Source organism: Lissotriton vulgaris, chromosome 1_1 (assembly GCF_964263255.1).
Source record: "Lissotriton vulgaris chromosome 1_1, aLisVul1.2, whole genome shotgun sequence".
Lineage (NCBI taxonomy): Eukaryota > Metazoa > Chordata > Amphibia > Caudata > Salamandridae > Lissotriton > Lissotriton vulgaris.
This window is the reverse complement of record NC_141685.1, coordinates 1415051031-1415074927: the sequence shown is the minus strand read 5'-3', so window position 1 is coordinate 1415074927 and position 23897 is coordinate 1415051031. Positions and strand designations below refer to the sequence as shown.

At 44.2% G+C, this 23897-nt stretch overlaps 1 protein-coding gene across 1 annotated transcript in view; it reads left to right on the top strand.

Moving 5' to 3' along the window:
- The window catches only part of LOC147750621 (uncharacterized), a 920203-nt gene that overhangs the window by 707682 nt on the left and 188624 nt on the right, over positions 1 to 23897 (top strand). The window contains exon 21 of the mRNA XM_086929808.1: positions 16878 to 16934. Coding sequence (XP_086785934.1) covers positions 16878 to 16934 — 57 coding nt within the window. The remainder of the gene's footprint in view (positions 1 to 16877; positions 16935 to 23897) is intronic.

Here is a 23897-nt window from a genome sequence, read left to right as displayed (position 1 = left end):
CACCAACGAACTTAAGAACTCCTAGAAGAACTGCTGCACCCTCGAGAAAGCCTGGCGCAGCGACCAGGCCACAGACAACATGACTGCCCTCAAGCACGCCGCCCGAAAACACCACCAGATGATCCGCCCCACCAAGAAGACAGCATTCAAAGAACGACTGGACAACAACGCCCACAACAGCAAGGAACTCTTCAGCATCATCAAAGAGCTCTCCAACCCCAGCACCGGAAACAATGACATCACTCCCTCGCAAGACCTCTGCGACTCTCTCGCCTCGTTCTTCCACTGCAAGATCGCCGAAATACACAACAGCTTCGGCGCACATACCACGCACCCAACCACCAAACCAACCCCCCCTTCACCACCCTCTGCGCCTGGAGCCCGGTCAGCACCGAAGACACCACCCGCACGATGAACGCCATCCACTCCGTATCCCCTACCGACCCCTGCCCCCACCACGTCTTCAACAAGGCCGACTCCATCATCGCACCTCAACTCAGAACTCCGGGACATCATCAACACCTCCTTCAACACCGCCACCTTCTCAGAGAGCTGGAAGCAAGCTGAGCTCAGCGCCCTCCTGAAGAAACCAACAGCTGACCCCACCGACCTCAAGAACTTCCGCCCCATCTCGCTTCTCCCTTTTCCTGCCAAAGTCATCGAGAAGATCGTCAACAGACAGCTGGCCGCCTTCCTTGAGGTGAACGGATCCCTCGACAGCTCACAGTCCGGCTTCCGAGCCAACCACAGCACCGAGACCGCCCTCATCGCAACCACTGACAACATCAGATCCCTGCTCGACAACGGGGAAACAACGGCCCTCATCCTCCTGGACCTCTCAGCAGCGTTCAACACTGTCTGCCACCGCACCCTAGTGCAGCGCCTCAGCAACATCGGAATCCAAGATCATCTCGTTCCTCGCCGGAAGAACCCAGAGAGTCTGCCTCCCCCCGTTCAACTTTTTAAATATTTTGTTCTTCACTCTAATTTGCTTGAAATCAATAATACAGCCACAAAATAAACCTCCTACTATACCTACTGAATTCTATGCAGTCCAACCAATACTGGACATTTTGTTTCATTTACTTATGGCATAAACAAAGCTAACAATTACGATACCTTAAATAGCCATGCTGGTCATATAGTACGTTTTAAGTGATGACTGATTTGGAATGTGATTAAATGTATTCTTAAAAGCATTTCTTATTGGACAACGGAAATAATTCATTAGAACATTGTGAATTTGTTTCAATTTTATATATGAAAATTCTACCATAAATGTTATTAGTAATTCATTTTGCAAATAATTTCTTTCCTCCATTTAAATGGCTTGTCTTGCTGTATTCTGGTATCCTGGTTTAACAATAGAGTGGATCGTTCTCCTTGAGAATGGCTTGGGTAGCAGTTTATTGAAAGAGTCTATGGAAATCATTAACAATTAGCTTAGCAAGTTGCTTTACATTAATAATATTTTTTCTGACAGCTATAACGATGCAAACAAATTGCTTATAACTTTTCCTTCTTCCCATTTGAGCGTGGAATTTTGTTAATTATGTTTCTTATATAGGGGTGTGCCTTTCTATCTCCATTTTCAGCCTTTTTGGGATTATGGAATATGAAGCCAAAACTAATGTCACTGACTCCTATGGTTCCTTTAATGTGATCTAAGGTCTACTCAGGTGGCTTCACAAATGTCCACATATAATACAACACAGCACCATTTGGTGCAGGAGATGTGATGCCTCAGGAAAAAGTCTGAATGTAGTCTAGCGCCAGGAAGTATATTCTCGTAAGGCTATATAGATAAAGTCAAATACCATAATTAAGAATATTACTAATACTTATAAACATTCTTTTTGAAGGTTGAAGTGAATGTACACACGACAATGCTGAGACATTGCTATCAATGTTCACATTTGTCACCAAAATACACTTCAAACAACTAAGGAGATAAGCAACCTTGTTTTGGCAAATAACATGCCCTTAATTATATGGCTGAGATACCCGCCACCCCCTCTCAACACAATCCCCAAAAGGAGGGAAACCGGAAACAGTTCTTGAAGTTTTTGGAAGTGGGAGGGAGTGACCCTCCCGGCCGTATTTATTAAAACAAAATTAAAACATTAAACGTTTCATGTTATGTACAATTTCATTACCACATTGCGCTGTTTGGCTAACTTTAACATATTCTCTAATACAGAGGTTCTCCTAGCCGAACTAGCATCCTACAAAACATTCTCTAGAAATATTGAAATTGTACATCCTAACGTTTAAGGGCCAACGGCAAGGTCATAACCGGTGTCAAGATCCCTAACCAGACTTACCCCTCCCACTTGGGAGGGGCGACAGCACGGAGGCTTACCTCAAGTGCAACTACTACCAATTTCCCTTGACTTGACGGGGGCACTTAAGAACTCGACGCCAGTTAAAGGTCGTCCGAATACTTGTGTGAGGTATCTAGAAGGTATCGTAGACCTCCCCCCAACCCCACACAACTTACCGCATCTGCCGTCGCAGATGTCACTGGCCCCGGGAAATTCCCCAGGAGGGGGCTGTAACCCCTCCTACACAGGAAGGGGCCTTGACCGCCTTTCCTTTACTTCCGGCGACCCATCCTTAGAAGGGACCGCCTCCCCATTGAGGGGCCAATGGCCACCTCACCCGAGCGCTCCCATCCGTGTTGGGTGACGCCCACTCATAGGGATCTTCTAATTAGTGCTCACCGATCATGACCTTACCGCCTACCAAAAAATAAATACGACAATGCTAATAAAACCTACGAAAACATTGGTCACTACGACCGAAAGAGCATGCTTAAAATTCAACACTATATCGAATCATTTTAATCGCAAAACCTACACAACATACACCAGTCTTTATTATAATCAACATCAACATGATACTATCACAACCTGTAAACGAAACAGAAACATAATTATCGATCAACTTTATTACAAACAACTGGCTGTCCTCAGGGGCTGGTGGGTGGGTCAAAATTGGCTCTTCGTTCTGTCCCGAGCTCACGTGTAGCGAGGAGGTGCAGCTTCAGAGCACAAGAACAAGAGGACGTCTTCCAGTCTTGCGTCCCTTTTTATCCGTCTTCAGGGCGGGCGAAAACCCGCCCCTGCCTGCCCTGAGGGCGTGGCTGGCTGCGTCAGTGTCTAGGCCAGCCCACTCTAGGGCGGGAAAAAGCGCGCCCCGGCTACGCCGCTTCGGGCATACCAGCCGAGACGCGCCTCCCGCCCAAAAATGGCTTCCCGGGGGGATCGAGGCACTCCGCCATACGTTCGGGGGGACCGAGTGGTCGCCCCTTTCCATATGGCTGAGATACCCGCCACCCCCTCTCAACACAATCCCCAAAAGGAGGGAAACCGGAAACAGTTCTTGAAGTTTTTGGAAGTGGGAGGGAGTGACCCTCCCGGCCGTATTTATTAAAACAAAATTAAAACATTAAACGTTTCATGTTATGTACAATTTCATTACCACATTGCGCTGTTTGGCTAACTTTAACATATTCTCTAATACAGAGGTTCTCCTAGCCGAACTAGCATCCTACAAAACATTCTCTAGAAATATTGAAATTGTACATCCTAACGTTTAAGGGCCAACGGCAAGGTCATAACCGGTGTCAAGATCCCTAACCAGACTTACCCCTCCCACTTGGGAGGGGCGACAGCACGGAGGCTTACCTCAAGTGCAACTACTACCAATTTCCCTTGACTTGACGGGGGCACTTAAGAACTCGACGCCAGTTAAAGGTCGTCCGAATACTTGTGTGAGGTATCTAGAAGGTATCGTAGACCTCCCCCCAACCCCACACAACTTACCGCATCTGCCGTCGCAGATGTCACTGGCCCCGGGAAATTCCCCAGGAGGGGGCTGTAACCCCTCCTACACAGGAAGGGGCCTTGACCGCCTTTCCTTTACTTCCGGCGACCCATCCTTAGAAGGGACCGCCTCCCCATTGAGGGGCCAATGGCCACCTCACCCGAGCGCTCCCATCCGTGTTAGGTGACGCCCACTCATAGGGATCTTCTAATTAGTGCTCACCGATCATGACCTTACCGCCACAGGTCCGGATAGTTGACCGGCTATCCGGACCCCCCACAAAACTCCTACCTAAAGGTCATGTTTTAACGTCTTTAACCAAGCTAAGAAGTCTCCTATGAGTAACTCATTCCCCACCCGCGACAAATGCACACCATCCCCCAAATACATACTGTCATCATTAATACAACTATGCGAGATAAAATGCAATGTCTTGGAACGGAACAACCTACTCACTTTGTTATTAAGTTTTCTAACAGAATGGTTCAAAGCAGGAATCGAGATAGCCCCCCGCCACACTTTTCGTGGGATCATATGAGACCACGCAATTATGCACCCCGGAACTTTCCTCGCCAACCAACTTACAGTGGAAAGCATTGCCTCTAGGAGAAGTCGTCTACCGGTGGTGACCAAATCATTGCCCCCTAAATGTACTATGACTATAGACGGCGGTGACCTCGTCCGCCCTAACAAACCCTCAAAGAATGCTTGAAACTGGTCAATACAGAGACCGCCTCTTCCGTAGAAGGACACTCTGTACCCGTATTCCCCAGGTACGTGAATCATGTCACCTGCTTCGAATACGTCTGCGGCACGCCTCACGTATGAGTGGCCCACGACCCACACCTCCTTTCTCACAGCCGGTGATGTCTGACCGCTGGCCTGGTGTTGGGTCGACTGCATAGTCCGCCCTGCCTCGTAGGCTTGCGCAACTGAAAACCAAACAAAAGACAAGAAGCGTGAGTGCATTATTACAGCTTCACAACATGTGCAACCGCACATATCTCTTATAACAATTGGAGGACCAACGCCCCACTCGTTTTACTTGTTCAACATTAAGACCCCTGGCTGTAGCTTCAGTGGCAGCCCCTATCCGAAAGGAATGGGTCCCGAATTCGCCCGGGTCTAAGCCCGCTGCGGTAATAGACATCGCAAGCACCCGCTGAAACTGAAACTTCGTCAGTGGGGTGGCGTCCGCGTGTCTCAACAATGTCCCCCCCCATGATGCCAACCTTCGTGCTAGGTAATCTTCTAAACACTGTACCGGACACATGGAGGACCCGGGGATCCTGCGAATGATCGTGCAGTCCCCCATCCCATCTTGATCGGTCTTGGACCTGACAAAGGAGACAATCATCGCTTCACCCCTGATCTGAACGTGTTCCCGGCACAAACCCCCCACCACATCCTGTTTGTTTCTTGCAACCAGCTCACTTATCCTCATCGCCCCGTGAAATGCCAGCGTAAATGCAGCTCGGAACAAACATGCCTCGAACTGAGACGAGCATGTGGTGGGGAGTGTGGCCAGCAACTGGGACAACCTATCCAGACCTATCGGTCGCCTCTCATCTACTCTGCGACCCTCCAGGCGTTGCCACCCACGCAGCGCCCTTTGTACCACAAAAGACGCTGTCGGGTCCTGGATATTATGGGCCCTGGCAACAAAGGAAATGGCAGCACGATGCCTTTGGGCCGTAGCCACCGACTTCCCAGCCCTACGCAAAGACATCAGAAAATGTACTACCCATTCCTCCTGACCCCAAAGCCCCTCTCTCTCAGTCCCCAAAAAGGCTAAATAGGCCCGAAACGCCCCTTCATATGCCTTCCTCGTCCTTGGCGCTAGACTCTCTCCCACGAGGTGACGAAGTTCGGGGCACCGAGAGACCATAGAGCTTCGGGGAAGGGTGCCGGCTCTGGGTCCGCTGAGGGAAGGAAACCCGAGAAAGCCTGCATTTGAAAACGAGACAGTGCATCAGCCGCCTGATTCATCACCCCTGGGACATGTTTTGCTCTGAATATCACGTTCAGTTGCATACACAGTAAGACAATTTCTTTGAGCAGCCTTAAAATCAGTTTACAACGGGCTGCCTGACTATTGATGCATTCTACAACGGTCATATTGTCAGACCAAAACACGACAGAATGATCTTTGAACCCTTCGGGCCAGGTTCTGAGGGCCACCAGAATGGGAAACAGTTCAAGGAAAGCAATATTACTCGTCAGCCCCTCTTCATGCCACCATGGGGGCCACCTTTGTGCCGACCATTTCGTGCCGAAGATGGCGCCAAAGCCCATGCTCCCCGCTGAATCCGTCCATAGACCAAGCTCTTCAGAGGACACGGCTGGCTTGTTCCAGACGACTCGACCATTGAAGTCCGCCAAAAATGCTAACCAAATACGCATGTCCTGGCGGACCTCAGCCGACAGTCTCGTGCGATGATGACCCTCCTTTAGGCCAACCATCGCTTGGGCAATTGAACGGGAAAAGGGGCGAGCCATTGGGATCACCCTTAGGGCAAAATTCAACTTCCCCACCAATTGTTGCAACTGATTCAGCGTAACCTTAGATGCATTTATACATACTTGCAGGGCTGCCCTGAATTTCGACACTTTGGTAGCTGGTAAACGAAAACAACCCTCACTAGAGTCCAACTCGATCCCCAAAAACTCGAGGCAAGTCGTGGGACCCACAGTTTTACCCGGTGCCAATGGCACGCCAAATTGACCCATTAACACACAAAATTCAGCCAAGGCCTGGGCGCACTCGTGATTTCCGGCGGGCCCAAGGAACAGAAAGTCATCAAGGTAATGCATTACATTTCGGAAACCCGTCTTCTTGGTGAATACCCATTGCAGAAAAGTACTGAATTTCTCGAAATATGCACAGGATATAGAGCATCCCATCGGCATACACCTATCCAAGTAATATGATCCCTGAAACATGAATCCCAGAAGACGCTGGTCGTCTGGGTGTACCGGGAGCAACCGGAACGCTGACTCGATATCTGATTTCGCCATCAACGTCCCGGGCCCCAGGCGATTCAAAATGGCCACTGCTTCATCAAATGATGCGTACCGCACCGAACATACCTCTGGATCAATTGCATCGTTCACCGAAAGACCATGTGGAGCTGACAGATTATGAATTAAACGAAACTCACCTGGGTCCTTCTTCGGGACCACCCCTAACGGAGAACATACAAAATACGGTACCGGGGGTACACTAAACGGGCCGGCGACCCGACCCCGGTTAACCTCTTTCCGGATCTTATCCTGCACTACAGTTGTATGCTGCAAGACGGAAAGTTGATTTCTGCACGTCCCGACGCCCTGAAAGTCCCCTACCGGGATGCGGAAACCATATGAAAAACCGTTCCGCAGCACCCCAGCAGAAGTACGATCTGGGTATTCACTGAGCCAGGGAATCATCGCCAAGGTATCAATCGGGGTTGGTAGGGGCGCCCCTCGGACTATATTAGACCTGTTTGGCGCCTCCTCTACCCCCATTCTCACCCGTTCTGGCTCTGCACGAGGACTCAGGATGGGACGACCCACAATTACTACATTCGTGTTTGAACTTACAGGATCCCGGAGGCCTAGTACATTTACCTTTGTTGAAATTGAAGCAGAAACCCCTTTTCCCTGTATTGCCGGCAGGTCTCGAGTAATCGTCGGTACTCGTACCTGACCGAAAGGGCGTCCCCGCATTTTGGCGGGAATATTCACCAACATTGCTCCCCACCAATGGCATTTTCAACATCCCTGACTCTTTCATTTTATCCCATGTCAAAGAATCATAACAGTCCCAAGTTAAACTTTTGTTATGCTCCTTCTCTTTCCTGAAAAGGTTGTCATAACAGAACCAGTGGTTACCTTGATACGATGTCGAGTAACCCATAATTCGTGACTGATAAATTGGAAACTCAGGTAGCAACTCAGGCCTACGTTCTCCCAAAATCGATGTAAAAATACCCCAAGCATTGCCCCAGTTGCCAATATTCTCATTTACCTTAAAGGCGGCCATTTTTGCGCGCCAAACACTCGGATGCATTAGGTCCTTCTGACTCTTAACATGCTCCACTTCATAATGATCGACAAGCAAGGAGAAAATGTTCACGTAATCCCCCGCCCAGATCTTTTCCTTTATTGCCAAAGGAACATGTTGACCCAATTTCTCTCTACGAGAGGGTGCTGACTCATCCCTTGCGATCGGCAATGGCCGCTTACCTGCACCGGACGCTGCTTCCGTCACTTGTGGCTTGTCTATCACTGCCGCCGGTGCGGGCACCTTGGCTGCGTCTCTTTTTTCACGCAACTGTTTCATCAGCGCCTGTGCCTCGGCAGCCGTGGCGCCCTCACTACTATCGCCCAACCACGCTGCTAGCTGTGCCGCCAGCTCGGGGGGCATATCCTCGTTAGATGTCGGGGTGACGACGACGGGGATCGGATTCCCCTCCATCGGCACCGGGGTCGGCGCCTCGAGCGGGGCAGAGGGAACCGGGACGTCTCCCCCGGCCGGACCCCTTCTTGGCCTCTTGGGTTTCCCTCCAGCCGGTGGACGCCCCGATCCCTCCTCCCCGTCTCGCTCCGCCAGTCGCTTCTTTATCTCGGACATCTCCTTGACGAGGACCCGAACCATCTGATCAGTCGTCATTCTCTTCGCGCCTTTCTTGGGCATCTCTCCGACAAAGTATCTAGAAGACAAAAGAAAAGATCAAAACGCTCAAAATTGGCTCTTCGTTCTGTCCCGAGCTCACGTGTAGCGAGGAGGTGCAGCTTCAGAGCACAAGAACAAGAGGACGTCTTCCAGTCTTGCGTCCCTTTTTATCCGTCTTCAGGGCGGGCGAAAACCCGCCCCTGCCTGCCCTGAGGGCGTGGCTGGCTGCGTCAGTGTCTAGGCCAGCCCACTCTAGGGCGGGAAAAAGCGCGCCCCGGCTACGCCGCTTCGGGCATACCAGCCGAGACGCGCCTCCCGCCCAAAAATGGCTTCCCGGGGGGATCGAGGCACTCCGCCATACGTTCGGGGGGACCGAGTGGTCGCCCCTTTCCATATTCTCATTTTCACAATGTGAAATTGACCTTGCTTTGGACCAGAGATTGGCTATACCAAACACTATTCAGTGGCTATCCAAAGCCTTTTTAAAATGAAATAAAACATGATGATTACGCCAAAGTATTTTCTTCATTATTTAAGGTATTATACAATGTTAAATTGGAATTTCTCAGCATAGTCATATTTAAATTTAATTACATCTGACCTAGAAACTAAACTACTCACTGGAAACATTGAAGTCTATATGGGCATCACTAATCCTGAAAATCTGTGGCTCATAGATTTATGATGATGATTGAAGGGGGAAATGAGCAACATACTCTAAAATCGACAGATTATTTAACATCTCACAGCCTGCCTTATTTAAAAGTGCTGCTAGCACAAGTGCAGAAATGTCGTGTTGTTCAAGCTCATTGATTATTTAGAACATTGTGCCATTAAATAGAATTACAGGCATGTCTGGCACTGGAAAACTGAACCTAAAAAGAGGGGTAGCAACCCTCTTGTGCAAAATATTGTGTTCTTGTAGTAAAATTATTTAATCATAAAAGTATATTAACCTCTTAGTTACATTTGTATTACCACAATCACAAAATGTAACTTTCTAACAGATTTGGAAATTAAAAAGGTTGGCATGTGTTACATGACTGTCAGCTTGGTGTTTTTTTGGCCTAGGCAATTTCTAGCTAAAATGAAATTCAGTCAACCTGTTTTGTCATTCTTTAAATTATTTTAAACTATGAAAATAAATTTGGCTCATTTATAGATTGATTAAAAATCCATCCTTTAGTATAGCATCCCTACATCCAAACATATTAACTGAATTCGTTAGAAACCTTACTGTGATTAAAAGTGTGTGTTTTTAATAATAGATGGTGACGCTAAAAGCAGGGAAACGCACAACATATGATAACATACCTATCCTTTAGTATAGCATCCCTACATCCAAACATATTAACTGAATTCGTTAGAAACCTTACTGTGATTAAAAGTGTGTGTTTTAATAATAGATGGTGACGCTAAATGCAGGGAAACGCACAACATATGATAACATACCTATGTCTCTAGAAAGGAGTGTCAGTCATTTTGAATGGTATTAGCAGCAACTTGTTTATGTTCTTCGTTTTATTTTGAACTTTGAGTTTTTAGAACATTTTGTAATAACTTTGAATTGCAGCGTAGTTAAATTAATTATTGACCTTTTGAAGTGTTTAGCAACTTCATTTCGCCAAAGAATGTATTTTGTTATTTAAATTATTAAACCATTTAAAATGTTAATATTAAGTTAGATTTTCAACATACAAATTTTGAAATTGTCCTTGTTTTTGGAGATAGGAATTCAGTAGTTAGAACTCTTCTTTATAACTGGGAAGTGGTTCCATGTACACCACAAGAAATTTCTAACTAAAATTAATTTTAGCAGCTAGAATTTGCGAAAGTCTTCATTCCTTTAAATACATGAGTAAATTAAGAATATGTTTACATTTCTCTCCTTAACCCTCTTCTCACTTTAACTGACTTTCTTATTTAGCAAGTAAACCTCTTACTGGAACCACATAAGCCTATACAGGCCCAACTAGTACTGCAAGTATGTGTTCCTATTGCTTATGACGTAACAAGAACTGGTGAAGTAATTGCAATCTATTTCAATAGCCAAAAATGTCAGCTGACAAACAAATGTGTTATTTTAGTTGTTCAAGATTATTGATTAGTTAAAGGTAGAGCTGTGTGCTGCTACTACTTGTGAATAACTGACTCCAAAACCATTTTGACAGTTAGGAGCACTGACCAGACCTTCGACAAAGATTTCATAACTATGATTATATGATTTGTCTATGAAGATTTGTACTTCTTCATTGCATAATCCCTTTCCCAATTGAAAAACATGCCTTGCTTTGAGGGGAAGGAAATGATTGGTTAGAATATTGTGACATCAAATTCAATTTTAGGAACTAGAGAATGTATTCTAACATTAAATGTGGCCACCTTATTTTGACTTATTCTACTGTACTTTGTTAAAAGAATTTAATTTTGATATTTTGGTTCTCTGTCATATTCTGATATAATGAATAATTACATATACCAACTAAACCTTCTGCTAGACCCATTGAATCTTATGCAGTCCATCTACTACATGGTTATGTGTTTTTTAACAGCATAACTAAAGAAAAAACATTACACCTGAAATAGCTGTGAATGTCATGCTGCAAGTTCTGACTGATCAACCATTTGGAATATTATTAGTGGTAATGTTAATTGGATTTATTATTGGAAAATGGAAGTAACTTAATAGATCATTGTAAAGTTGTTTCATTTTTGGCACAGGAAGATGAAACTATAAAAATGTTAAAGCAATTTTACAATTGTTACTATTAGAATTGCTGCTTTTGAAGTATCCTGCTATCCTGAATTATTATTAAGATATATCACAATCATTTAAAAGGTTTTACTCATCAGTTCATGCAAAGAATCAATATCACCTTCTCAACTTGGGGATAACATTTTCTTAATTCTTTTTTGGAAGCTCTGTTGTTTTTTTGCCATCTTCCTTGTAAGCTTGTATGGGGGTATGGAATATCGGGACAGAAGTAACATCACTAATCCATTGGTTAATTGTATGTGCATCTAATCTGGTGAGGGTCACATGAATCTAAGTATAATGCTGCACATCACTTTGGGGTGATGGTGACATGACAGTGCTTGAAAAAAATCTAAATCCAGTCTAGTAACATGAAGTATGTTCACATAAGGAACACCTGACAGCACACTTCACAATTTCAAAGAATATTTCCAACAATTTTTAACATGTTCTTCAATTGTTAAAGTGAGCTTTCCCTTTAAACTGTTGAGCAATTGCTATCCATTTTCCCAGTTTTCACCAGAAGACAATTGAACCAATGAAGGAGTTTAGCAACCTTATTTTGGTGAATAAGATATCTGGTATTTACATGAGTGATTTAGGAAAATAATGTATCACTAATTGTATTCTCATATCCCGAAATGTGACAATTTCCTTATTGTGGAGAAGAGATTGGCAATACTGCCCAGAGTGAACAGACCGTCCATAGACTTTAAACAATGTAAAATCAATCAATCAATCAATCAATCAGTGACACTTATAAAGCGCGCTACATACCCGTAGGGTCTCAAGGCGCTGGGGGGGGGAGGGTGCCGCTACTGCTCGAACAGCCAGGTCTTCAGCTTCTTCCTGAAGGAGAGGTGGTCTTGGGTCAGGCGCAGGTCGGACGGGAGGGAGTTCCAGGTCTTGGCGGCCAGGTAGGAGAAGGACCTTCCTCCTGTAGTCACTCTTCGGATGCGGGGGACGGCGGCGAGGGCGTGGTTGGCTGATCGGAGGTGGCGTTTGGGAGCGTAGAAGTTGACTCGGCTGTTGAGGTAGCTCGGGCCTTGGTCGTGTAGGGCTTTGTGTGCGTGGGTGAGGAGGCGGAAGGTGATTCTCTTGTTGATGGGGAGCCAGTGAAGGTCTCTCAGATGTCCGGAGATGTGGCTGGATCGTGGGATGTCGAGGATGAGTCTGGCTGAGGCGTTTTGGATCCGCTGGAGTCTCTTCTGGAGCTTGGCGGTGGTCCCGGCGTAGAGGGTGTTGCCGTAGTCCAGTCGGCTGGTGACGAGGGCCTGGGTGACGGTCTTCCTGGTCTCTGTGGGGATCCACCAGAAGATCTTCCGTAGCATGCGTAGGATGTTGAAGCACGCCGAGGAGACGCTGTTGACTTGCCTGGTCATGGAGAGGGAGGAGTCCAGGATGAAGCCCAGGTTTCGTGCATGGTCTGTCGGTTTGGGTGCGGTGCCCAGGGCGGGAGGCCACCAGGAGTCGTCCCAGGCGGAGGGTGAGGAGCCCAGGATGAGGACCTCCGTCTTGTCTGAGTTCAGTTTCAGGCGGCTGGTCGTCATCCACTCGGCTACCTCTTTCATCCCTTCGTGCAGGTTGGCTCTGGCGGCGGCAGGGTCGTTGGTCAGGGAGAGGATCAGCTGGGTGTCGTCGGCGTATATATAGCTCTTTGAGTTTGCCAAATTCTTCTTTCATTTATTGAAGGCAATGTACAATGTCAGATTGGATTTTCATTTCAATGCTTCTGCCTTTACACTACAGCCCCTGCTAAACCAGAGAAGCATATGCTTGTGTATATATACTAAAAGCGTGTTTCATCAATTTACAGTAGCTGCAAGAGGTGGTAAAAAAACATACTCTGAAAAAGACAGCCAATATACACGTAGAGCACTTCAATTTATCATATTTGGAATGTTCGCTACAACAAATACCAAATATAATTTCAGTTTTTCAAGTGAGTTGGTTGATTAGAATGCTGCACCATAAAATTTAATTTCTAACATTTCGGACTAATGACAGTCCAGCCTGAGATGAAGGATAGCAATATTGTGCATAAATTGTGTGACTTTTCTGAAAGTATTACATTCTGAAATATATTATCCTCTTAGTTACATTACCATGACCATAAACACAAAATTGGCTGTTTTGTCTGATAGAGGAATTGAAATGGTAGAATATTGTAAAATGGCTATAAGCCCGATACATTGTTAGTATATGAGATTCCTAGTCAAAAGGAAATCCAGCAAGCATATTTTGGCACACTTTACACATTTTGAATTGCTATTAGCTCCAAAGAGCACATGTATTTTATTTCAACTTCATTATTTCAAACATTTTGTTATGACTATGAATTTGCACTCTACTCTCCAAAATGATTGTCCTCCTATAGTATTTAGCATTTTATTTTACCCACAATTGTAATTTTTTAAATTAAATAATAAAGCATAACAAACATAGACATTTGCAGTATTACAGCAACTAAGAAAATATCATTTTTTTAAGGAATGGAATTCAGTAGTAAGAACATTACCTCAAAACGGGCGATTTTTTCCATTTATACCAAAATAATTTTGTAAATAAAAAGAAACTTAGCAAAACTTATTTCCTTTAAATAAACAAACACATTATGAACATTATTTTCATATTTCAGCTTAACCTTATACTGACATTAGCCTATTTTCCTATCTAGCTTCTATAATTCCTACTGGAACCACAAAAGTCTATAAAGGCCAAACTAGTACTGCAAGTATGTGTTTGTGTTGCTTTTGGCAAGACAAGACCTAGAGAAGCAATTACCATACGTTTCTATAGCCATGCATGTCAAATAACATACACATGTTATTTTAATCATTGAATAGTGCAGCTTAGTTACAGATTTATGTCATAACTAATTTTTAAATACTGACTTCTAAAAACATTTGGACAATTAACAGAGCATAACCCTGACTTTGTCAAAGATTGTATTCATTTATTTATGTGAATATTAATCAACAGTCTTTACTTCGTAATTGTATAATTATTAGCCCAAAAGCTAACTTAGCATTAGTTTAAGAGAAGTGAAAATATTTTCTAGAATCTATTACATTTAACTTGTGGCTCATGTGAGTTTTATCTAGAGTTTACCCTAGACCCTTGAGTTCACGTTAGTCTCTTTTCTTTTGTTTAAAGGATTGAACTCTGCAAGTTGTTTTTTCTTTGATATATTCTGATCATAATCAATAATCAATAACCACATCTACAGAATACACTCTTACTAGATCCACTGAATCAGATGCAGTTCAACTACTATTGGCTTATTTGTTTCATAGTTTTTTTGGCACAAACAAAAGCAAACAAATATTATAAATCATTTTTATGGCATAAACATATATAGTAAATAATTCAGCCATAAATGTTATACAGCAAGCTCCAAGTGATGAATGATTTGGAATCTCATTAGAGCAAATTTTGAATGGATTTGTTATTGGAGAAAGGAAAACATTATTAGAGCACTGTAAATGCGAGTAATTTGAAGTACAGGAACATTCTACCATAAAGTATTTCTATTAATGCTATTTCCTATTTAATTTAAACAGCTGCACTTGAATTAGCCTGATATCCTGGATTTACAACAGAATGAATCATCCTCCTTGGGAAGTACTTAGGTAGCAGTTTATCGAAAGAGTCTATAGGAATAATTTTTAATTAGGATAGCAAATTATTTAACTTTAGCAATATTTTTCCAATAGCTACGGAAACCCCAACAGATTGCCTTTATCTTTCCCTTCTTTCAATTTATGAGTGCTGATTTCTTAAATATTGGTCCTCTTCAGTCCTTTGCCTTGCCATTTCCATTCTCAGTCTTTCTGTGGGGATGGGATATGAGTCCAGAACTAATATTACTTACTTCTATGATTCCATTTATATGCATCTAAGGTCTATCTGGTAGGTTCACAAAAGTCTAAGTATAATACCGCACAGTACCATGTGGTGCAGTTGATATGATATGATATGATAATGCAAGAAATAGTCTTAATCCAGCTAAGCACCAGGAAGTATGCTCTTATAAGAAATGTGTGTATATAGTAAACACCATAATAACAAATGTTACCAAAGGTAAGGAATATGTTCTGTGAAGGTTGGGGTGAATTTACACATTACAATGCTGAAGCATTGCTATGAATTTTCCCATTTGTCACTAAGAGACTCTTCAATCAAATCGGAAGCTTAGCAACTTTTTGCAAATAATATGTCCTGGTTTTAGTTTATGAAAAAACATTCATCCTTAATTATATTCTCATTACCCCAAATGTAAATTTGGCCCAGTTTTGGAGTAGAGATTTACTGTACTAAATACAATTTAAGGATTATCCAGAAACTTTGCAAAATGAAATATATCTTTATGATTAGGTAAAAGTCCTTTTTCAAATTATTTAAGATATTACACAATTTTAAATGGGATTTTTATAGCATAGTCTTAGTCTTACCTCATTCTTTCTAAGCAATGCAACTATACCCCCTCCTGGAACCATCAAAGTCCATACAAACATCACTAGTACTGCAAATATGTGCTTCTTAGATATATGAAGACTGTTAAAGATGAAAAATAAGCAACATATTCTAAGATTGACAGATTATATAACGTCCTACCAATTGCTGTATTTTTAAGTGTTTCTAGCACAATTTAAATTTTGCAATTTCCGTTATTCAAGTGGGTTGACTGGTTAGTACATGGTGCCCAGTAAATTTAATTTTCAGAGTTTCCAGCTGAGGAAAACTTTACCTGAAAAGAAGGACTGCAACAAAAGATTGTGTTCTTGTACGTAAATTATTTATAATATAAATATATTAACCTCTTAGTTATACTCTCATTACAGGACATTGAGAGTAGTAACAGAGTTGGTAATTAAAAAGGTTAAAATTTGTGACATGATTGTCAGCTTGGTTTGTTGTTGGTCTAGTTAATTACTAGCTAAAACTAAAGTCAGCAGATATGTTTTGGCACACTTTAAATTATATTTAACTATGAAAGTTGAATGTTCTCATTTATAGATAGACTAAAACCCATCCTTTAATATAACAAATGTACATCCTCAGGTATCTATTGGATCTGATAGCAGACTTACTGCAGTTGAGAGTATGCCTTTCCATTTTATTGAGCAGCACCAAAAGTGGGGAAACAAATAACATATGATTGTGTATCTATGTATCAAGAACCATGCTTTAATATCATTAGTCACTTTGATTACTATTAAGACCACTATCTTCATGTGCTTTGTTTTATTTCTGTGATTTGATTATTTCGGAAACATTGCAATGACTTTTAATTTCACCATGATTTAAAAAATGATTGACCTTTTGTAGTATTTTGCAACTTCTTTTCACTAAATAATGTAATCAATTTAAATTGTTAAACCTTAAAATAATGTTTATATTAGTTTACATTATTAATATTGCATTTCTGAAATTGTCCTTGTTTTTCGAGAAGGGAATTCAGTACTTAGAATATAGCTTTGTTCCATTTACACCACAGGAAGTTTCTAAGTAAAATACATTTTAGTAACCACAATTTGCCAAAGCCTTCTTTCCTTTATACTAATGACTAAATTATGAATAGTTCTATTTTCTATGCTTAACTCTCTTCTCACTCTAACTGATTTTCTCATTTAGCAAGTAAACCTTTTACTGGAACCACAGAAGCCTATACAGGCCCAACTGGTACTGCAAGTATGTGTTTCTATTGCTTATGATATAACAAGAACTGGAGAAGAAATTACAATCTATTTCATTAGCCATAAATGTAAGCTACAATGAAATGTGCTATTCTAGTTGTTGAAATTACTGATTAATTAAAGTTAGAGTTGGGTGCTGCTACAAATTTTTAATAATTGACTCCAAAACCATTTTGACAATTTGCAGAGCATAGACCTAATTGCATTCCTTTGTTTTAATGATTAGGCTGTTATACTTCTTGATCTGCATAATCTGTATCCCAATTGGAAAACTGGCCTTACTTTTAGGGATAGGGAATGATTGGTGAGAATATTGTGACATCACATTTAATTTTGGGGACAGGAGAGATTTATCAAAATTAAATGTGAGCAACCTATTTCGACTTAATCTGCTGTCCTTTGTTTATAGGATCTTATTTATATATTGTTTTATTTTCCATAAATGTCAGCTACAATGAAATGTGCTATTCTAGGTGTTGAAATTACTGATTAGTTAAAGTTAGAGTTGAGTGCTGCTACACATTTTTAATAATTGACTCCAAAACCATTTTGACAAGTAGCAGAGCATAGACCTGATTGCATTCCTTTGTTTTTATGATTAGGCTATGTTTTATTCTTGATTCGCATAATCTGTATCCCAATTGGAAAACTGGCCTTACTTTGAGGAATAGGGAATGATTGGTTAGAATATTGTGACATCACATTTAATTTTGGGAACACGAGAGATTAATCAAAATTAAATGTGAGCAACTTATGTCGACTTAATCTGCTGTCCTTTGTTTAAAAGACCTAATGTATAATTTTTATTCTTTGCCATATTCTCATCATAACAAATAATTTCACATACCAACTAAACCTTAGGTTAGACCCATTGCATCCTTTGCAGTCCAACTAATGCAGAGTTATATATTTCTTTGTTTATTGCGTAAATTAAAGGGAACACATATTATACCTAAAATAGCTGTAAATGTCATACTGCAAGTTCTAAATGATGAACCAATTGGAATCATATTAGCAATAATAATAAATGGATGTGTCATTGGAAAAAGGAAATATCTTAATAGATCATTGTAAAGTTGTTTCATTTTTATTACCAGAAGATAAAGCCACACAATTCTTTCAATCAATTTTTCAATCATTCCAATTACAATTGCTATACTTGAAGTGTCCTGGTATCCTGGATTAATATTATGGTAGATCACCATCCTTGAAAGTTTTTTTCTCAATCAGTTCACAAAGATTCTATGGGAATTGATTTAAATTAGACTATGACCTTGCTTAACTTTAGTAACATACTTTCACATAGCTATAAAAACTCCAAAGGATTGCTTATCACTTTCGCTCCTTCCAACCTGGGGATAGCATTTTCTTAATTCTTTTGTTGGTGCTCTACTGTCTTCTGCCATCTACATTGTAAGCTTGTATGGGGGTTGGAATATCAGGAAAGGACTAACATCACTAATCCCCTGGTTAATTTTACGTGTATCTGAAGTCTACATGGTCAGCGACGGCTACCACCCCCCTCTCTGTATGCCCACAATAACCCAGAACACAACGAAACGGAAAATGATTTGTCTTTGGAAGGCGGGGGGGGTCGCAAAACCCCCGGCCGTATTTATTAAGATACAAAATAATAAAATTGTTAAACAAAATATACAATTTTGATGCAAAATTATTCAGAAACATTTAGATACATTTCTATTGAAAATTGTGATCGGCTAGCCTTAACAACATTCTAATACAGCTTGTTTCCTAACCGAATCTAACATCCTCATCGGAAAATTTTGCATACTAACATTGATGGCGATAATGCAAGGTCGCAAACCGGTGTCAGGTCTTACAAGCTGCGCCCTTACGCAGGTGCACGCAGGTGCGCATGCGCAGCCGGGCCAGTTAATTAACCGGTCCTCCCCTGCAGCCGAGCCGTTAATTACTCGGTCCACCTATGCAGCTGAGTCCGGCAATTACTCGGTCCACCCCGTGAACTTCATTTAACTAGTGAAGGAGGGCCCTAACTTACGTTACCAGCTGCCCCTGAAGTTCTCGGAGGGGCCAGTGACCCCTCCTCCCCCTGGGCGGACACCTCCAAAGGATGATGCCGCCCCCTAAGACCTTAAAAATAGCTGCTCACCGGTCATGACCTTACCGCATGACCAATACCCTAATAAATACGACGATCTGTGGAAAAAAGGACTAAAGGACAGCTACACTATCTACAACACATGTATGACATACAATCATCAGCTACTATGGGAAAAAGGGCCTAAACAACAGAAAACATTAAACAATTACATTTTACATATCTCAAAATACTTAATACATGATATGTATACACAATGGCGTCTATACAAACAATCTCCTGACAATGATGCTTCAATTCAACATCCTAGGAGAAAATTAGGTTGAAACAGGTATACATAATGCACTACACAGCTTTGATCCAGGGATGGTGGGTGGGGAAAATTAGGAGGCCCTGAGCGCGGGGCACGACCAGTGTGGGGGAGCGTCAGGCCACAAGAAGGGCCAACTGAACGCTCCCACCTCCTTTATTCCCAGGGACGCGGGGAGAGGGCGGGCCGCCCCCTCCCCTCACCCCTTGACGCCCGCCCCTTTTCACATGGTTAGCGACGGCTACTGCCCCCCTCCCTGTATGCCCACAATAACCCGGAACAAAACGAAACGGAAAATGATTTGTCTTTGGAAGGCGGGGGGTCGCAAAACCGCTGGCTGTATTTATTAAGATACAAAATAATAAAATTGTTAAACAAAATATGCAATTTTTATGCAAAATTATTCAGAAACATTTAGATACATTTATATCGACAATTGTGATCGGCTAGCCTTAACAAGATTCTAATACAGCTTGTTTCCTAACCGAATCTATCATCCTCATCTGAAAATTTTGCATACTAACATTGATGGCGATATGGCAAGGTCGCTAACCGGTGTCAGGTCTTACAAGCTGCGCCCTTACGCAGGTGCACGCAGGTGCGCATGCGCAGCCGGGCCCGTTAATTACCCGGTCCACCTCTGCAGCCGAGCCCGTTAATTACTTGGTCCACCCTTGCAGCCGAGCCCGTTAATTACTCGGTCCACCCATGCAGCCGAGCCTGTTATTTACTCGGTCCACCTATGCAGCCGAGCCCGTTAATTACTAGGTCCACCGTGTGAACTTCATTTAACAAGTGAAGGAGGGCCTTAACTTGCGTTACCAGCTGACCCTGAAGGTCTAGGAGGGGCCAGTGACCCCTCCTCCCCCTGGGCGGACACCTCCTAAGGATGATGCCGCCCCCTAAGACCTTAAAAATAGCTGCTCACCGGTCATGACCTTACCGCCACAGGCCAGCATTGTTACCCGATGATCTGGCCTCCCCCCTTCCAACTCCTCAGAAAGGTCATGTCCTCTTCGCATATCCCTCTAGCCATGCTAAAATGTTATTCGACCACAGGACGTTCCCAGCCTCAGTCAAGTGTACCCCGTCCTGCAGGTAGAAATGCTCCCCCCAAATACACCGATGAGGCATCGTCTGCAACCGGGGGGGCTCGAAACAATTTGTCCAACTGTGTGTTTATCCTCTTTACCGAGTGATCCAACGCCTTGACCGAGTCCCCCCCTCGCCACTGCCAATGAGGAATAAGTTGTGACCAGACTACAGTGCAACCCGCACAAGTCCTAGCAACCCACCCCGCAGTGGATATGATCTCATCTATCAGGATGCGTCACCCCAGTTTGGTCAAGTCGTTCTCCCCCAGGTGAAGTATCACCACTGACGGGGGCGGGTTGCTGCGACAATAACTCCAGAAAGTAATCCCTGAACTGCCGAATACCCAGGCCTCCCCTCCCGAAGAATGAGATGGAGAACCCCTCCTCTTTCGCCCTTCTAATACTGTCACCTGCAAGAAATACATTTTTTGCACGCCTAACATAAGAGTGGCCCACAATCCAAGTCACCAATGTATGACGATCTTCCTGTTGCTTTTGTTGGGATGGTGCTGTCTTCTGCCGACATTCGGCAAGTTCCTCTCCCGCGTGACAGGTTCGAGAAACTGCAAAACCAAGAGATACAAGCGTGAGTCATCCAGCTATGTCACAACATGGACCACCTCCCAATCCTTTTAACCTTTTCGGCTGGGAGTCCCCTTACCACTGCTTCAGTTGCTGCCCCGATTCTAAAAGAATGGGAGCCGAATTCCGCGGGATCCAAGCCTGCCTTTGCAATAGTTAAGTCCAGGACCTTCCTAAACTGGTACCTAGTTAAAGGAGTACCATCCATGTGACACAGTAGTTCCCCTCCGGGCGTCCCGTCCCGCTGCCTCCTAAAAGCCTCCACATGTGAGACTGGTCAACAAGGGTTGGTCCGAGCACGGCGAAGCACTATCGTTTCCCCCTCACCCTCCTGGTCGGTCTTCGATCTTTGAATGGTTAAACACATGGTGTCGGCATGGATCCCCACACAGGCCACTTGTAGGCTACCCTCTTTGTCCACTTCGGACGTGGCTACTAGCTCGCCTAATCTCAGGGCCCCATAAAACGCTAGCGTGAATGCCGTCTTGAAAAGCAGCACCTCCCAAGGGGAACTACAGACATCAGGAAGAGCTAACAACAGGGCTGTAAGCCTTACCAGCCCAATGGGCTTTCTTGAATCTGTCGAGTATCCCTGAATGCGGCACCAGCCTCTCAACGCTTTGCGCACTACAAACGTGTTTGTAGGGTCCCTCACGCCCCTGGCCTGAGAAAAGAATAAAACAGCAGCCCTGTGTCTGTTTGCGGTTGCCACCGAGCGCCCTTCCCTGTGCATCAGCTCTAGGTATGCAACAAAACTGTCCTCACGTGCCCAGCAATTCTCCCAACCCTGCCCAAGGAAAGTACAGTAAGACAAGAACGCCCCTTCGTACGCTGTTCTGGTCCTTGGGGCTAGGCTAGATGCCACGAGGTACGGTAGTCTGGGGCACCAATCCGCCAGAGAGCAACCGGGAAAGGTGCTGGCGATGGGTCCGCTGCAGGGAGCTGTTCCCTGAACACCTGCATTTTGAAGCGAGAAAGGGCATCAGCTGTATTATTGAGAACACCTGGCACATGTTTGGCCCTGAAGGTCACGTTCCATTTCAAAGATTGTAGCACAATCTCCTTTACTAAGCGCAGTATGAATGGGCACCGCGCCGCTTGCTGGTTATTGCATTCTACCATGCTCATGTTGTCTTACCAGAACACCACTGACCGATTGCTAAGGTGCGCCGGCCAGACCATCAATGCCACCCATATCGGGAACAATTCCAGGAAACCGATGTTGGTGGTTAATCCCCACGATCCCCATTCCTTGGGCCATTTCTAGGCGACCCACTTTGTGCCCAGGATGGCGTCAAAGCCCACGCTACCAGCAGCGTTGGTCCATAAACCAAATTTTGCCGATGACGCTACCCATATCTGCATATCCTCGCGATCCTCTGCTGACAGTCTAGTGCGGTGATGTTTCTCTCTCAAACCTTTCATGGCTTGGACGATCGACCGAGAGAAGGGGCATGCCATTGGGATAACTCGCAATGCAAAGTTCAATTAGCCCACCGTCTTCTGTAGCTGCTGCAATGTAACCTGCGCCTTCTGAAGGCACTGGCGCAATGCCGCCCTGAACTTCGATACTTTGCTTGCGGGTAATCTGAAGCACCCCTCCAGAGAATCAATCTCGATACCCAAGAACTCCAAACAAGTGGTCGGGCCAACCGTCTTCCCAGGCGCTAGCGGTACCCCGAAAGCCTGCATGAGCACGCAAAATTCCTTCAATGCCCAGGCACACTCCGAAGTCCCTGCCGCGCCCAAGAACAGAAAGTCGTCCAAATAATGCATAACCTGCTTGTGACCCGTGGCCTGTCTCATGACCCATTCAAGAAAGGAACTGAAAGTCTCGAAGTACGCACAAGAGATGGAGCAACCCATCGGCATACATTTGTCCATATAGAACTTTCCTTCAAAAGCGAAACCAAGTAGGTGGTGATCCAAAGGATACACCAGCAACAAACGAAAGGCGGATTCAATATTAGATTTGGCCATGAGAGTGCCCCGCCCCAATCCCCACAATAACTCAACTGCTTGATCAAAGGAGGCATATTTCACACTGCAAATTGATTCGTCTATCGCATCATTCATGGACACCCCTCTTGGTGCCGACAAGTTGTGGATCAATCTAAACTCGCCCATCTCTTTCTTGGGGTCTACACCTAATGGTGAACAGACAAAATTAGGCACTGGGACTTCCTGGAATGGCCCCGCTATCCTGCCCAGGGACAGTTCTTTTCGGATCTTAGTCAGAACTACCGCAGGATTCTGTTGTACAGATAACTGGTTCCTACAGTGCGCAATGCCAATGTGTCCCCCGGCCGGGATCCGGAAACCTTGGGAGAAACCTTCCTGCAATAACGCAGCTGCGCCGTGGTCTGGGTATCTGTTCAGCCATGGAATCATTGCCATGACGTTAATCGGGGAGGGGCTAACCGGACTCTCTGCACTATTCAGGTTTCTTTCCCCCTCTCTGATTCTGGTTACCATTTTTTCTGCATGTCGTCTCGGGGTGAGAGGTGTGACCACAGATTGCACATGCATGTCTGAATCTACAAGTGCCAGCGGGTCTAGTACAGGAGCCTTTGTTGAAATCCCAACACACACCTCTTCTTTCCCCGCCGCCCCCCCTACCTTTCCCTGTGAACTCATTCCCTGGTGCCGCCCGAAAGGGCTGCTGGGTCTGTGCGGGGAACACGTTGGCTACGGTCCCGGGCTGGGTGGGGGCCACGCCCCCTTCAAACTGCTTATGCCATGACAATGAGTCCACCTTGTCCCATGACAATGACAAGTCAAACTCCTTTGACTTTCTGAAATTCAGGTCATATTCTTTCCATGCGTCCCCGGCATATTGCTCGCTCCAACCCACAATCCTGCTCTGATAGCACGCCATTGCCGCATTTGGAG